We start from the raw sequence: 16,153 nt of genomic DNA, 5'->3' as shown, positions 1-16,153 counted from the left end.
GAATAAAGTTCCTGATCAGATACTTGTTATGGTCATGAAACAGGCAACGTGCAATTTTGACTCTGTTATAAAGTGTACAATCTTGTTCCACCACGTTCGTTCACAATTTTTTGCAACTGTCAATTTTGTTTAGTTCTAACTTTTTTCATCACCCCAAGAACAAAATGTGAATCATGAAAAGTCCCTCCCCATTCTCTGCCCATCTTCCCCCTTACCCTTGGCATTCCATTCATCTACTTCTTGCATCTATGGGTTCAGTTCAGTCCAGTCGCTTAGTCGTGTCCGACACTTTGAGACCACGTGAACCGCAGCACATCAGGCCTCCCTGTCCATTACCAACTCCTGGAGTTCACTCAAACTTATGTCCATTGAGTCAGTGATGCCATCCAGCCATCTCATCCTCTGTTGTCCCCTTCCCTTCCCGCTTTCAATCTTTCCCAGCATCTTTTCCCAGTCTTTTCAAATGAGTCAGTTTTTTGCATCAGGTGGCCAAAGTATTGGAGTTTCAGCTTCAGCGTCAGTCCTTCCAGTGAATATTCAGGACTGATTTCCTTTAGGATGGACTGGTTGGATCTACTTGCAGTTCAAAGGACACTCAAGAGTCTTCTCCAACACCACAGTTCAAAAGCATCAGTTTTCTGCCACTCAGCTTTTTTTAAGTCCAACTCTCACATCCATACATGACTACTGGAAAAGCCATAGCTTTGACTAGATGGACATTGGTTGGCAAAGTAATGTCTCTGTTTTATAATATGCTGTCTAGGTTGGTCATAACTTTTCTTCCCAGGAACAAGAGTCTTTTAATTTCATGGCTGCAGTCACCATCTGCAGTGATTTTGGAGCCGCCCCCTGCCCCCAGAATAAATTCTCTCACTGTTTCCACTGTTTCCCCATCTATTTGCCATGAAGTGATGGATAGGACCGGATGCCATGATCTTAGTTTTCTGAATGTTAAGTTTTAAGCCAAGTTTTTCACTCTCCACTTTCACTTTCATCAAGAGACTCTGGTTCTTCTTCGCTTTCTGCCGTAAGGGTGGTGTCATCTGCGTATCTGAGGTTATTGATATTCCTCCTGGAAATCTTGATTCCAGCTTGTGTTTCATCCAGCCCAGCTTGTCTCATGATGTACTCTGCATTTAAGTTAAATAAGCAGGGTGACAATATACAACCTTGACGTACTCCTTTCCCAATTTGGATTCAGTCTGTTGTTGCAAGTCCAGTTCTAACTGTTGCTTGCTGACCTGCATACAGACTTCTCAGGAGGCAGTTCAAGAAGTCTGATATTTCTGTCTAAGAATTTTCCACAGTTTATTGTGATCCACACAGTCAAAGGCTTTGGCATAATCTATAAAGCAGATGTTTCTTTGGAACTCTCTTGCTTTTCCAATGATCTAATTGACGCTGGCAATTTGATCTCTGGTTCCTCTGCCTTTTCTAAATCCAGCTTGAACATCTGGAAGTTCATGGTTCATGTTCTGTTGAGGACTGGCTTGGAGAATTTTGAGCATTACTTTGCTAGCGTGTGAGATGAGTACAATTGTGCGGTGGTTTGAATATTCTTTGACATTGCCTTTCTTTGGGATTGGAATGAAAACTGACCTTTTCCAGTCCTGTGGCCACTGCTGAGTTTTCCAAATTTGCTGACATATTGAGTGCAACACTTTCACAGCATCATCTCTGAGGATTTGAAATAGCTCAATTCGAATACCATCACCTCCACTAGCTTTGTTCATAGTGATTCTCCCTAAGGCCCACTTGACGTGACATTCCAGGATGTCTGGCTCTAGGTGAGTGATCACACCTTCAGGATTATCTGGGTCACGAAGATCTTTTTTCTATAGTTCTGTGTGTTCTTGCCCCCTCTTCTTAATATCTCCTGCTTCTGTTGGGTCCATACCATTTCTGTCCTTTATTGAGCCCATCCTTGCATGAAATGGAAGGCAGGCTCCTCTCCAGCCGGGGCATAGGGTTCTCACTGCAGTGGCCCCTCTTGTGTGGAGCCGGGGCTCTCGGCGATGAACATTGGGGTACATGTGTCTCTTTCAATTCTGGTTTCCTTGGTGTGTATGCCCTGCAGTGGGATTGCTGGGTCATAAGGCAGTCCTATTTGCAATTTTTTAAGGAATCTCCACACTGTTCTCCATAGTGGCTGTACTAGTTTGCATTCCCACCAACAGTGTAGGAGGGTTCCCTTTTCTCCACACCCTCTCCAGCATTTATTGCTTGCAGATTTTTGGATCACAGACATTCTGACTGGTGTGAAGTGGTACCTCATTGTGGTTTTGATTTGCATTTCTCTCATAATGAGTGATGTTGAGCATCTTTTCATGTGTTTGTTAGCCATCCGTATGTCTTCTTTGGAGAAATGTCTATTTAGTTCTTTGGCCCATTTTTTGATTGGGTCGTTTATTTTTCTGGAATTGAGCTGCAGGAGTTGCTTGTATATTTTTGAGATTAATTGTTTGTCAGTTGCTTCATTTGCTATTATTTTCTCCCATTCAGAAGGCTGTCTTTTCACCTTGCTCATATTTTCCTTTGTTGTACAGAAGCTTTTTAATTTTAATTAGATCCCATTTGTTTATTTTTGCTTTTATTTCCAGTATTCTGGGAGGTGGATCATAGAGGATCCTACTGTGATTTATGTCGGAGAGTGTTTTGCCTGTGTTCTCCTCTAGGAGTTTTATCGTTTCTGGTCTTACATTTAGATCTTTAAGCCATTTTGAGTTTGTTTTTGTGTGTGGTGTTAGTAAGTGATCTAGTTTCATTCTTTTACAAGTGGTTGACCAGTTTTCCCAGCACCACTTGTTAAAGAGATTGTCTTACTCCATTGTATATTCTTGCCTCCTTTGTCAAAGATAAGGTGTCCATATGTGTGTGGATTTATCTCTGGGCTTTCTATTTTGTTCCATTGATCTATATGTCTGTCTTTGTGCCAGTACCATACTGTCTTGATGACTGTGGCTTTGTAGTAGAGCCTGAAGTCAGGCAAGTTGATTCCTCCAGTTCTATTCTTCTTTCTCAAGATTGCTTTGGCTATTCGAGGTTTTCTGTATTTCCATACAAATCTTGAAATTATTCTAGTTCTGTGAAAAATATGGCTGGTAGTTTGATAGGGATTGCATTGAATATGTAAATTGGTTTGGGTAGTATCCTCATTTTCACTATATTGATTCTTCTGATCCATGAACATGGTATATTTCCCCATCTATTAGTGTCCTCTTTGATTTCTTGTGTTTTATAGTTTTCTATATATGGGTCTTTAGTTTCTTTAGGTAGATATATTCCTAAGTATTTTATTCTTTTTGTGTCAATGGTGAAAGGAATTGTTTCCTTAATTTCTTTTTCTACTTTCTCATTATTAGTGTGTAGGAATGCAAGGGATTTCTCTGTGTTGATTTTATGTCCTGCAACTTTACTATATTCATTGATTAGCTCTAGTAATTTTCTGGTGGAGTCTTTAGGGTTTTCTACGTAGAGGATCATGTCATCTGCAAACAGTGGGAGTTTTACTTCTTCTTTTCCAATTTGGATTCCTTTTATTTTTCTGCTCTGACTGCTGTGGCCAAAACTTCCAGAACTATGTTGAATAGTAATGGTGAAAGTGGGCACCCTTGTCTTGTTCCTGACTTTAGGGGAAATGCTTTCACTTTTTTACCATTGAGGATAATGTTTGCTGTGGGTTTGTCATATATAGCTTTTATTATGTTGAGGTATGTTCCTTCTATTCCTGCTTTCTGGAGAGTTTTTATCATAAATGGATGTTGAATTTTGTCAAAGGCCTTCTCTGCATCTATTGAGATAATCATATGGCTTTTATTGAATCAGTTCTGATGAGTTGGATGAAACTGGAGCCGATTATACGGAGTGAAGTAAGCCAGAAAGAAAAACACCAATACAGTATACTAACACATATATATGGAATTTAGAAAGATGGCAATGATGACCCTGTATGCAAGACAGCAAAAAAGACACAGATGTGTATAGCGGATGTTTGGACTCAGAGGGAGAGGGAGAGGGAGAGGGTGGGAATACTTGGGAGAATGGCATTGAAACATGTATACTATCATGTAAGAATTGAAATGCCAGTCTATGTCCAGCAGGATACAGCATGCGTGGGGCTGGTGCACGGGGATGACCCAGAGAGATGTTATGGGGAGGGAGGTGGGAGAAGGGGTTCATGTTTGGGAACCCATGTACACCTGTGGTGGATTCATGTCAATGTATGGCAAAACCAATACAGTATTGTAAAGTAAAATAAAGTAAAAATAAAATTTTAATTAAAAAAAATTTAAACTAATAATAAATATATATGTAGTTTTTAAATGGCGATAGGGTCACCACTCAGAAACCCTTGAAGAAAACGAGCCATCTCACAGCACCATGTGTGGAAACATCCTCCTTCCCTCACAGAAGAGCTTGATTAACCCTTGTTCATGTGGGGTTAGAGGAAGATCTCCTGTCACAGGTCTCCCAGCTATTGCAAGATGAGCAGAATGCCAGACCTTTCTGAAACCCACCCGTGTGTCCTCATTTCTAAGCCTTCTCCTTGGACGTGCCCACTCATCGCTTACCCCTGCGAGGTTTCTTGCCTTCAGCCTCCTCAGGTCAGGGACTGGTTCTCAAAGTGTGTCTGGAGCCGAAATGTCCGTATTTATAGAGAGTTGGGTGAAACTCCAGGGGTTTCTGGCCATAACATCATCCCAGTGATTGGATAAAGGGCATGGAAGGAACCACTTTGGATAAGTGGGTAGATTCCATTTCCTGTGGAGACTCCAACAGGAAGAAGCACTAGAGAGGCCACCATATTGGTTTGGTAGTAAACGTTCTCTTATATATTTATTTTAGACTTCATGGATGGCATTTCTTGGGGAAACAGATTGATTTTCCTGATCTAATGAATTTTTTCTCTCTGCTTGGAAACAGTGAGGCAGTCCAATAATTGTAATCCGATGGTTGTAATCAAATTGGGTTACCTAATCTTGTCTCTTTCCTCATGAAATAATCATCAAAGACTTTTGTCTAAAATCAGCTGATGAGATCAAGTGTAAGAAGCCATTTCAGAGAGGCATCACAGAAACCAGAGGTTGTACACCACTAGGGAAAAAGAAGGCAATGGCATCCCACTCCAGTACTCTTGCCTGGAAAATCCCATGGGCAGAGGAGCCTGGTGGGCTGCAGTCCATGGGGTCGCCAAGAGGAGGACACGACTGAGCAACTTCACTTTCACTTTTCACTTTCATGCACTGGAGAAGGAATTGGCAACCCACTCCAGCGTTCTTGCCTGGAGAATCCCAGGGACGGGGGAGCCTGGTGGGCTGCCGTCTATGGGGTCGCACAGAGTCGGACACGACTGAAGCAACTTAGCAGCAGTAGCAGCAGCAGGGGAAAAGAATGTCATTTATCAATTTAAGAAGCCTTCTTTTTCTAAATGCCTAAGAAGCAGTATTCAAACTAGTACAAAGGGAACATATCTCAACATAATGGCCACATAGACAAAACCACAGCTATCACCTACTCTGTGTAGCAAAGTCTTAGAAGAGAAAAGACACAGCTCTTTGATAGAAATGTATTTGTTTATTTGAAATTTAATTTTCACTGGTCATCCTGTATTTAATCTAGCCGTCCTGCTAGGAGCATCCTATTTTACAAGGAAATCACACCTGATAAGAAGGCAGTCGGCAGTAGCCTAAGTCTGATGATGAGGTACTGATAACCAGTGAGACACAGGTTCAAGGGAAGAACAAGAACACAAAGCAAAAACGTGTAAGAAAACCATAGTCTCACATCGTAAGGCAATTATCCTCCAATTGAAAATAAACAAATGAAAAGGAAAACTATAGTCTATAGCAAAGTAGAAAACAAAATCCAAAGGGAAAAATAAGTCATCATTCAAATATCTTATTTCACGTGAATGGAAGCCCACTGGGTTCCACTATCTTCCTAAGCTCTTCGCTGGTCATCCACACTTTGTATCACACAGGTGACAAACATTCTACATTTTCTCATTAAAACAGAAAAGACCGGGAGCTGAGGGCAAGGTCCTGAGCCAGTCATTTGGAATGGATTTTCTGGTGGCGTTTCAAAGCACCCAGCTGACGGAAGGCACAGTGACACTCGGGGCACACGTAGGGCTTGACCCCAGAGTGGGTGCGCTGGTGAACGTTGAGGTTCCCTCGGCGGCTGAAGGCTCTGTCACATTGCTCACAGCGGAAAGGCTTCTCCTGGGTGTGGGTCCTCTTGTGAGCGCGCAGTGTGGAGTGGTGGGTGAACTTCTTGAGACAGAGATCACAGCTGTAGGGCTTCTCGCCAGTGTGGATCCGCTCGTGAACCCGCAGGTCCGAAGGCTGCATGAACCCTTTGGCACAGATGTCGCATTGAAAGGGCCTCTCTCCTGTGTGTGTCCTCTGGTGCAGGGTAAGCTGAGATTGATAAGGAAAGCTCTTTTTGCACACCCTGCATTCACAGGGTGCCCGTCCCGGGGTTTCTGCTCCCTCAGGAACACTGGTGGGTCCCACGGTGCCAGATGAACCAACGGAATGGGACCCACGCTGTCCTGAAAACTCTCCTTGGTCCAAACACGTGGCTGCTTCTGGACGCTCGTCTTGGCAAGTGGGGCTGCGGTCCCGTTTCCTTAGGACGTGTCTGCGATTCTTCAGAGGACCTCGTCTGGATCCACTCGTAGTGGAAACGTCTCCTTCTGCAAGCCAAGAGGAAAGGGTTCAGGAGCCACATCTGAAGTATCAGTTCCTTCCTGGGGACTCTCCCCTCTCTCTCTGCCCTCCCAGAATCTGCTGAAAGAAGAGATTCAGCACCATATTTATCAAGGAGCATTTTCCATGGTGCCAGCCTCACTGGAACCATCCCTAATCTTCGCCACAGACTTCCCATCAACCAAACTACCTGAGTCTCGCTGATGAAACACTCTGGAACGTTGACGACGGAGAAGGTTGGCACTGGAGAACCAACTCCTACCCGGCCCCAACACCAAGGGATGGAAATGCTGGGCACCCCTTCCTGGACATCAGTGGAGGCAGTCATGACCTCCTGTGGTCTCCAAGCGTTTAATACTCACCACCATCCTGCAGAAGTTCAGGCTCTTGAGACGGAAGTCTTCTTGTCACTCCTGTGTCTTCCAGCAGGTCCTTCTCCAAGTTCTCCTGGGAGGGCATCTGACCCTCCAGTTCACCTGTTTCAGGAATGGTCTCTGGTGGGAGAGCTTTCTGGCCCTGACAAGGGGCAACCAAGCAGAGTCAATCCCACTGCCTTAGCCCATGGCAAGCTCTGTCTCCTCTTTCCCCACCCCCCTAGTGCCCTGATCTAAGACTCCAGCTTTCTGAATATCAGTTTGGAGGACATGCCCTGACTGCTTCCCATCACCCTGACTGACAGTCCTCTCCTGATTCCCATGACTGTCCTTGATCTATACTGACCACCTCTGGCAATCAAGTCCAGATTTCACAGCTGGCACTGCCAACTGTCTTTGCACATATGTCTCCACCTCATCTCAAATCCTCCCTGCCCCTGACTCTGCAAGCAGAGGACTCTGGCTCTAGGGCTCCTGACTTCACCACTTGTTGATACCTTGCCTGGATTTGTCCTCCTCATGGAGGGTGGCCTGGGGCTCAAGAAGATGATAAGCAGTATAGCTGGTCTCTATTCATGAGAAATCAGGAGCATCTCCTCCCCCGATTCACACTGCATAAAAATCCACTCTCTCCAGACATACTCCAAAATCTTCTGGGGCGGGGCGGGAATGACTCCAACTGGGAATTTTTTATTCAATTCAATATTCAATTCAATTTACAATATTCCCCAATAGTTAGTGCCTCTGACGAAATCCATCATGGGTAAAACAACTGTGAGTGCATTTACCCCTGACGAACTGACCCAGCACCATCCCGTGGAAACACGACTCCTCTGCGCTCGTGCTTATGGCCACAAGCTTCCATGGTGAGGCACTAGGGAAGATGGGTGAGTCTTCATTCTCACAGTGGCTGGAAAACGGCTGGGCATGGAATGCAACCATGGGAATTCCGGCAGGAAGTGGGTCCATTCTTGTCCTTGCCAAGTTCTCCCAATTACTTTCGCAGCCACGCCCACCCGACCCTCTTCTACCCAGTCCCAGACTGCAGGTCAGGACATGACACTCACCTGCCCCCTCGACAGGTCCTTGGCTCCTGGCAGATGCTGCCCGTCTTGGCTTTCCTGCTGGCCCTCGTCTGGAGGGACGACACTGACTGCAGACTGGGGCTCCCTGGCTCTGTCTCCCTCATCGTGCCCCTCACTGACCTCAAATCCTAACATCTCAACATCCGAGACTGGCATCAAAAAATCCTCGCCTTGGACACGGACTACAGTCTGTAGAAAAAAAAAAAAATCAAATAGGATCTGTCTCCCTTCACAGGATCCAGAAAGGCATTCCCTGCGTATCCCAGCCTAGGAGCCCACCTCCTGGCAATGACAGTTGAAAGAGCAACACCCTCACAGTGAGGACCGACAGAAACGTCTCCCGTGACGCCACAGGCAAGCGCGCACCCCTGTGGGAAGCACTGACTTAGAGCCAAGCCCTCTGGTCCTTCTGCTTCATCGCCCAGCTCGCAGCCCATCTTCCCACCGTTCCCCCTCTCACAGGGTCCCTAGGGTCCTACTCACCCACTTCTTCAGCTTCTGCTTCTTTCTCAGCACCTCCTCCAGATCCTTACAAGTCTCGGCACCACTACTTCTGACTAAGACCTGGATCTCCGGCGGCATGCACATCACGAACTGCTCCAGCACCAGCCTGTCCACCATCTGCTCCTTGGTGTGAAGATCCGGCCTCAGCCACAGACCGCAGAGTTCACGGAGCCTCCTCAGAGCCTTGATCGGGTCGGGTTCTTCCGAGCTGCTAAACCTTCTGAAGCGGATGCGCAGCTCTTCAAGGGCGGAGTCGGGCTTTCCCCTTCCGGTGTCTTGGCGTGGCGCAGACGCTGGCGACTCTGCTCCGGGGCTGTCCGCCAGGCGGCCACGACCCGCCGTCTGGTTCTCAGCCATGCTGCCTGTAGAGTTTGCAGTAGGACTCTGGACAAATGCTTCTAGAAGTGGGTGCCCAACTGACCCCGATAGAAAAGAATTTCCACTTGCTTTTCCTAGTAATAGATTCAGTATTCAGAAGTATGGCGGCAGAAAAGAGAAAAGAAAAATAAAAGAATGCAGCCCATTAGTTTTATTTTCATCCACCCTACCATCCCTCAGCCCAATACTGGGCATTATTCCCCCTTCAGTATTTCATACCAGGGACAAGAATCCATTCTATTCATCCGACATGCATCTTATAGTACAAGAAACTGTGTAATCAAAAATGTCCCCAGGGCGTGCTTAAAAGCCCTTGTTGAAAAAATGAACCACAGCACAGGACCCGGGGAGTGCGGAAACAACCTCATTCACAGAAGAGTTCCACCAATGAACCACGGCTTATGTGTGGCCGGAGGCCGGTCGCTGCATTTCACATGGTCTCTGAGCGAATGCAAGGTGAACAGAAAGCCGGGACTTAGTGAAACCCACTTCCACGTGCCCTGACTTCCTAGCGTTCTCTTTAGACATTCCCCATCAATTACCTCCTGAAGCCTTCTCGCCTTGGTCCTCCTCAGCTGGGGACTTGACTCACACTCGGCAGGCGGAGAAACGTCTCTGTAGAGAGCTGGGAGCGACGCCGGGCTTCTCGGCCTGTTGCCCAATCAGCGCGTGGATTGCTTAAGGGCGGGGCGAACCATCACAGACAATCCCACCTTCCTTGGTGACCAGGGATTCGCTTGCCCTGGAAACTCGCTCAGGAGAAAGCACGATGTACTAACGAGGCCTCCATAGTGGCTGAGTGATCCATGCTGTGTATTTTTGCTTGGTTTTGTTTTTGGCCAAGCAGGGAGGCGCGTTGCATCTCAGTTCCCAGACCGCGGAAGGAAACCACGCACCCGCAGCGGGAGCGCCGAGTCTCAACCGCTGGACCGCTAGGGAAATGCCTCGGTTTCGTTTTGGGTTTTATTTATTTTGGACTTTGGGGATGGTTTTGGGGTGAACGGATTGGTTTTAATGATCTCGTGAATTTCTTGTCTCACTGCCAGGAGGGTTTGACAGAGTCAGGGACATGATGGTGGGAGCCAGATCGGTTTGACTCCTCTCGGTTCTTGTGAGATAAGTCTTCAAAGGCTTTTCGAAATCAGCAGATGAGCCAAGGTGTGAGAAGAACCGAATTCTAAGTAGCCTTTTTGAAGACTAGAAGTTGTCCACCAATAGGAAAGAAGAACGACACCTATCACTTTCGGAAGCCTTGCTTTCTCTAAACACGTCGGGAAGAAATACCCGAACAAGTATGGAGTGAGTGAATCTATCTCAGCATAATAACAGCCATGTAGGCAAAACCAGGGCTATCACCTATTCCATGTAGAAAAGTCTTAGAAAATACGCAGAGCACTCTTTGACAGAAATGTGTTTATTTGAAATTGAAATTCCACTGGAGAGCCTGGCCTCTGTGCCAGGAGCGTGCAGTTTTACGGTGAAGTCCCGCCTAACAGGAAGGCGGTCAACAGTAGGCCCAGTTTCGTGATGAAGTACGGGTAACTAACGAGACATGCTTTCATGAGAAGAAGAGCAAAACAAAGCAAAAAACTTACTGAAACAGGCTGCACTAAAGTGGAAAACAACATCCAAAGGGAACCATAAGCCATCACTCAAATATCCCCCTCATTCACTGAATGGAACCCCTCTGGACCCAACATCCTCCAAAACTCTTCACATCATCCACCCTTTGTGTTACAGAATTGACAAATCATTGTGAATTTCCTTCTTGGAGCAGAAAGGACTTGGACCCGAGGGCAGGGTCCTGGGCCAATCGTTCGGAATGGGTTTCCTAGGGGAATGACAGATCCCAGGGAGCGGAAGGCCGGTGAAACTCGGGCACACGCAGGGCTCGAGCCAGAGTGTGAACACGGAGGGTCCCACTGTGGTTGAAAGCTTTGTCACAGTGCTCAGAGCAGAAAGGCTTCTCTTGGGTGTGGGTCCTCGGGTGGGCAAGCAGCATGGAATCGTGGATGAACTTCTTGGGGCAGATATCACAGCCTAGCACTTGTCGTCCTCGTGGGTCTCCTGGTGAACACACAGGGCTGGAGGCTGCATGAACCACTGGACATGGATGTTCCTTTTTTTTTTTTTAATTTGGAGTTAAAGAGCCATCTCTCTTTATTGCAGTTCCAGAGTAAGGGCCCATTACTTTGATAAGCACAGGCTCACCAGAAGGCTCTGAGAGGATGTGTGTAAAAGAATGTTTCCAAAGGCTCCAGAGATGAGCCCAACCCTGCTTCCTGCTTCCCCTGGACAATACTCCGGCTCCTGGGTGGGGCGGCTACTTGGTCCAGCTGACTTTGAGGATGTCATAGTGCTCCGAGGGCGTGTCCAGGTGTCTGTTGAAGTCCTCCACTCTCTGCTTGTGGGTTGTGGATGCTTTCTTCAGGACCCTCTCCATCTGTCGCTTCTCCTGCACCTTCTCAAAGGCCACCTGGGCTAGGGTCCGCTTGTCAAGGTGGTGCCTCAGCTCCTCCTCCTGGTTCTTCTGGATTTTTCCCATCGTCTGCAGGAATTTTGCCTTGTCTCTGTCCTTTTTCTTCTTCTGCTTGGTCACGCCAAGCTCTGGGCCTCCTTTCAGCTTCAGGGGTCCCTTTTGGACCTGCTCATAGGCGTCCATGCTGCCCATCTTCGGATTCAGATTTCTAAATGGACAAAAGTGGGGGGTCCGTTTTCTCAAATGGAAATTGGGGCAGTATCGCTCTCTGCTGTAGATCCGGGAGGTTCTCTCTGTGCGGGTTGACACAAATGAATGCAGACGAACACCCCTGCTTAGCCCAGGGGGCCGAGGTTCAGAAAGCCTTGTGGAATCATTGCACCACCGCACCCCACGGAGGCTGGCAACACTCTCCCCCCTCACAGAGAGCTCCGGCTCAGCCATGGTTAATACGGAGTTGAAGGGAGACCCACTGCTTTCACAAGGTCTTTGAGCTGATGCAAGGTGAGTAGAAAACCCAGCCTTCCGAAACCCCCCACCTCCTTCTGTACTGATTCCCAAGCCTTCTCCTTAGACGTTCTCACTCATCACTTACCTCCTTTGAGCCCTCTTGCCGTCAGCTTCCTCAAGTCGGTGACTGGCTATCAGAGTGTGTCTGGGGCTGAAACGTCTCTATTTATAGAGAGCCGGGGGAAATGGCAAGGGTCCCTGCTTGTTGCCCCATCAGCGCAGTGATTGTGTAAGGGTGGGTCAACCCATTCATATGACCTCATTCTAGATAATCCAATTTATCCATGGATTCAGTTTCACAGGAACACTCAACAAGGAAAACATACAATTTATCAAGGCCTCCATGGTGGTTTTGTGGGAGACTTCTCTGATAGCTCAGTTGGTAAAGAATCTGCCTGCAATGCCGGAGACTCTGGTGTCATTCCCGGGTCAGGAAGATCTGCTGGAGTAGGCACAGGCTACCCACTCCAGTGGTCTTGGGCTTGCCTTGAGGCTCAGCTGGGGAAGAGGTAAAGTGGGAGTCTTTCAGTCAAGTCCGACCCTTTGTGACCCCGTGGAGATACATTCCATGGAATTCTCCAGGCCAGAAGACTGGAGTGGGTACCGTTCCCTTCTCCAAGGGATCTTCCCAACCCAGGGAGCGAACCCAGGTCTCCCGCATGGCAGGCAGATTCTGTGCCACCAGGGAAGCCCATGCACGTTTTGGCAGGAAGGTTGATTTTCCTGGTCCAGCAAGTACTTTCCTCATTTGCCTGGAGAGTTGGAAGGAGTCACAGCATAGGTATCTGACAGTTGTAACCAGTTTGGGTCGCCTACGCGTCCCTGGTGGCTCAGTGGTAAAGAATCTACCTGCCAAGGCAGGAGGCGTGGGTTCACTCCCTGGGTTGGGACGATCTCTCCCAGAAGGAAATGGCCACGCCACTCCAGTTTTCTCCCCTGGGAAATTCAATGGTCAGAAGACCCTGGTGGGCTACAGTCCATGGAATGGCAGAATTGGACACAACTGAGCTACTAAGCAATCCTTTATAACTTCCGCACGTAGAGATCTCGGACGAGATCAGAATCCTGTACGTTCTGCAGGGAAGGTGCCACTTTTGGGGTTGCAGTCTGGCTTTTCGGTAAGTATGCTTTGGTGTGGTGCAGACACTGGTGGTTCTGATTAGGGGCTGTCTGGGACTATTCCAAGACCCCACAAGAAACGTACATTCTTTAGCCATAGTGACTGAGGAATTTACTACCAAAATGTTGAGCACGTGCTTCTAGACGCCCATGACAAATTCACCCGTATGTAAAGGGATTTCCTCTACCTTTCGTCAGTAACGTATTCACTGTTCAGAAGAATGGGGGCAAAAGATAAAGGAACAGGATTACTTTCATTTTATTCCACCCTTCCATCTCCTCTACAATCCTCATCCCAAACCCCATACCATTCCCTCACGGGTACAATATCTCATATTGAATGGACATTAGTCCATCCGTCATTCTTCTGACATCCACCTTTCCAGGAAGAAAAGGTTGAAATTTCTGAATGGCTCCCTAGATTTTGACTTCTGTAGTCTGGGAGTATGTTGTTCTTTGCTGTACTTTTAAGAAATTTACAATGTGTGAAACTCCTCAAATGGATATTAACAGCAATGCCAGGTTTTATATTATTCGGTCAAGACAAGCCACCAGGCAAGGCTCTCAGTCATGATTCTTCTGGGGGAAAAAAAATACGAGGAAGACTATTTAAACACTGAATTCCATGTAGTATAGTGACATTGGAAATAGTCAGCAAAGATTGTCCACCCAAAACATTTCCTTGCTGTCACCAGGGTATTTATTAGCTCAAAGGAAGGGATGCACAAAAGGATCCAAAGAGAATAAAGTTCCTGATCAGATACTTGTTGTGGTCATGAAACACACAAGGTGCAATTTTGACTCTTTTATAAAGTGTACAATCTTGTTCCACCACGTTCGTTCACAATTTTTTGCAACTGTCAATTTTGTTTACTTCTAACTTTTTTCATCACCCCAAGAACAAAATGTGAATCATGAACAGTCCCTCCCCATTCTCTGCCCACCTTCCCCCTTACCCTTGGCAATCCATTCATCTACTTCTTGCATCTATGGGTTCAGTTCAGTTCAGTTGAGTCGCTCAGTCATGTCCGACTCTTTGAGACCCCATGAACTGCAGCATGTCAGGCCACCCTGTCCATCACTTACTCCCGGAGTTTACTCAGTCTTTTGTCCATTGAGTCAGTGATGCCGTCCAGCCATCTCATCCTCTGTTGTCCCCTTCCCCTCCTGCCTTCAATCTTTCCCAGCATCAGGGTCTTTTCAAATGAGTCAGTTCTTTACATCAGGTGGCCAAAGTATTGGAGTTTCAGCTTCAGCATCCTTGCAATGAATATTCAGGACTGATTTCCTTTAGGATGGACTGGTTGGATCGACTTGCAGTTCAAAGGACACTCAAGAGTTCTCCACCACGATGGTTCAAAAGCATCAGTTTTCTGCCACTCAGCTTTTTTTAAGTCCAACTCTCACATCCATACATGACTACTGGAAAAACTGTAGCTTTGACTGGTTGGACCTTGGTTGGCAAAGTAATGTCTCTGTTTTATAATATGCTGTCTAGGTTGGTCATAACTTTTCTTCCAAGGAGCAAGAGTCTTTTAATCTCATGGCTGCAGTCACCATCTGCAGTGATTTTTGGAGCCCTCCCTCCCCCAAAATTCTCTCACTGTTTCCACTGTTTACCCATCTATTTGCCATGAAGTGATGCCACCGGATGCCATGATCTTCGTTTTCTGAATGTTGAGTTTTAAGCCAAGTTTTTCACTCTCCTCTTTCACTTTCATCAAGAGACTCTTTGGTTCTTCTTCGCTTTCATGCCATAAGGGTGGTGTCATCAGCGCATCTGAGGGTATTGATATTTGTCCTGGAAATCTTGATTCCAGCTTGTGTTTCATCCAGCCCAGCTTGTCTCATGATGTACTCTGCGTATAAGTTAAATAAGCAGGGTGACAATATACAGCCTTGACGTAGTCCTTTTCCGATTTGGAATCAGTCCGATGCTCCAAGTTCAGTTCTAACTGTTGCTTCCTGACCTGCATACAGTCTTCTCAGGAGGCAGCTCAAGAGGTCTGGTATTTCTATCTAAGAGTTTTCTGTAGTTTATTGTGATGCACACAGTCAAAGGCTTTGGCATAGTCAATAAATATAAGTAGATGTTTCTCTGGAACTCTCTTGCTTTTTCAATGATCCAGTTGAAGTTGGCAATTTAATCTCTGTTTCCTCTGCCTTTTCTAAATCCAGCTTGAACATCTGGAAGTTCATGGTTCATGTTCTGTTGAGGACTGGCTTGGAGAATTTTGAGCATTACTTTGCTAGCGTGTGAGAAGAGTGCAATTGTGCAGTAGTTTGAATATTCTTTGGCATTGCCTTTCTTTGGGATTGGGATGAAAACTGACCTTTTCCAGGCCTGTGGCCACTGCTGAGTTTTCCAAATTTGCTGGCATATTGAGCACAGCACTTTCACAGCATCATCTTTCAGGATTTGAGACAGCTCAACTGGCTGTTCCATTACTCCTCTAGCTTTGTTCATAGTGATTCCTCCTAAGGCCCACTAGACGTGACATTCCAGGATGTCTGGCTCTAGGTGAGTGATCACACCTTCAGGATTATCTGGGTCATGAAGATCTTTTTTGTATAGTTCTGTGTGTTCTTGCCCCCTCTTCTTAATATCTTCTGCTTCTGTTGGGTCCATACCATTTCTGTCCTTTATTGAGCCCATCCTTGCATGAAATGGAAGGCAGGCTCCTCTCCAGTCGCGGGGGCATAGGCTTCTCACTGCAGTGGCCCCTCTTGTGCGGAGCCCGGGCTCTTGGGGCTCTGGGCTTCAGTAGTGGCGACTCCCAGGCTCAGTGGTTGTGTCGCGTGGCCTTAGCTGCTCTGAGCACTGGGATCTTCTCGGGTCAGGGATGGAACTCGTGTCCTTTCATCGGCAGGCACAACCTTTACCACCGAGCCCCCGGGGAAGCCCTGTTATTCATTTTTCTTACCTAATACTTAACTGCGTCTGTGTTTTGAAGTCTTATTCATTTTTCATCGTATTAATTTCTTGGGTTTATT

General features: G+C 46.7%; 2 protein-coding genes across 2 annotated transcripts; both read right to left on the bottom strand.

The window, feature by feature from the left end:
- Nucleotides 1-6,050: 6,050 nt before the first annotated feature.
- On the bottom strand, nt 6,051-9,030 carry LOC138419366 (zinc finger and SCAN domain-containing protein 5B-like). Its single transcript, XM_069552200.1, has 4 exons — nt 8,653-9,030; nt 8,152-8,358; nt 7,073-7,226; nt 6,051-6,697 (listed from the first exon to the last, which is right to left on the bottom strand). The coding sequence occupies exons 1-4, from the start codon at nt 9,028-9,030 to the stop codon at nt 6,051-6,053; spliced, it is 1,386 nt and encodes a 461-aa protein (XP_069408301.1).
- A 2,344-nt stretch (nt 9,031-11,374) lies between these two features.
- Nucleotides 11,375-11,713, bottom strand: LOC138419387 (protein FAM32A-like). Its single transcript, XM_069552239.1, has one exon. It carries the CDS (start codon nt 11,711-11,713, stop codon nt 11,375-11,377), a length of 339 nt encoding a protein of 112 aa, XP_069408340.1.
- Between the last annotated feature and the right edge of the window lie 4,440 nt (nt 11,714-16,153).

The sequence above is a fragment of the Ovis canadensis genome, chromosome 14, assembly GCF_042477335.2.
Source record: "Ovis canadensis isolate MfBH-ARS-UI-01 breed Bighorn chromosome 14, ARS-UI_OviCan_v2, whole genome shotgun sequence".
Taxonomy (NCBI): Eukaryota; Metazoa; Chordata; class Mammalia; order Artiodactyla; family Bovidae; genus Ovis; species Ovis canadensis.
This window is presented reverse-complemented; position numbering and strand designations above follow the sequence as displayed.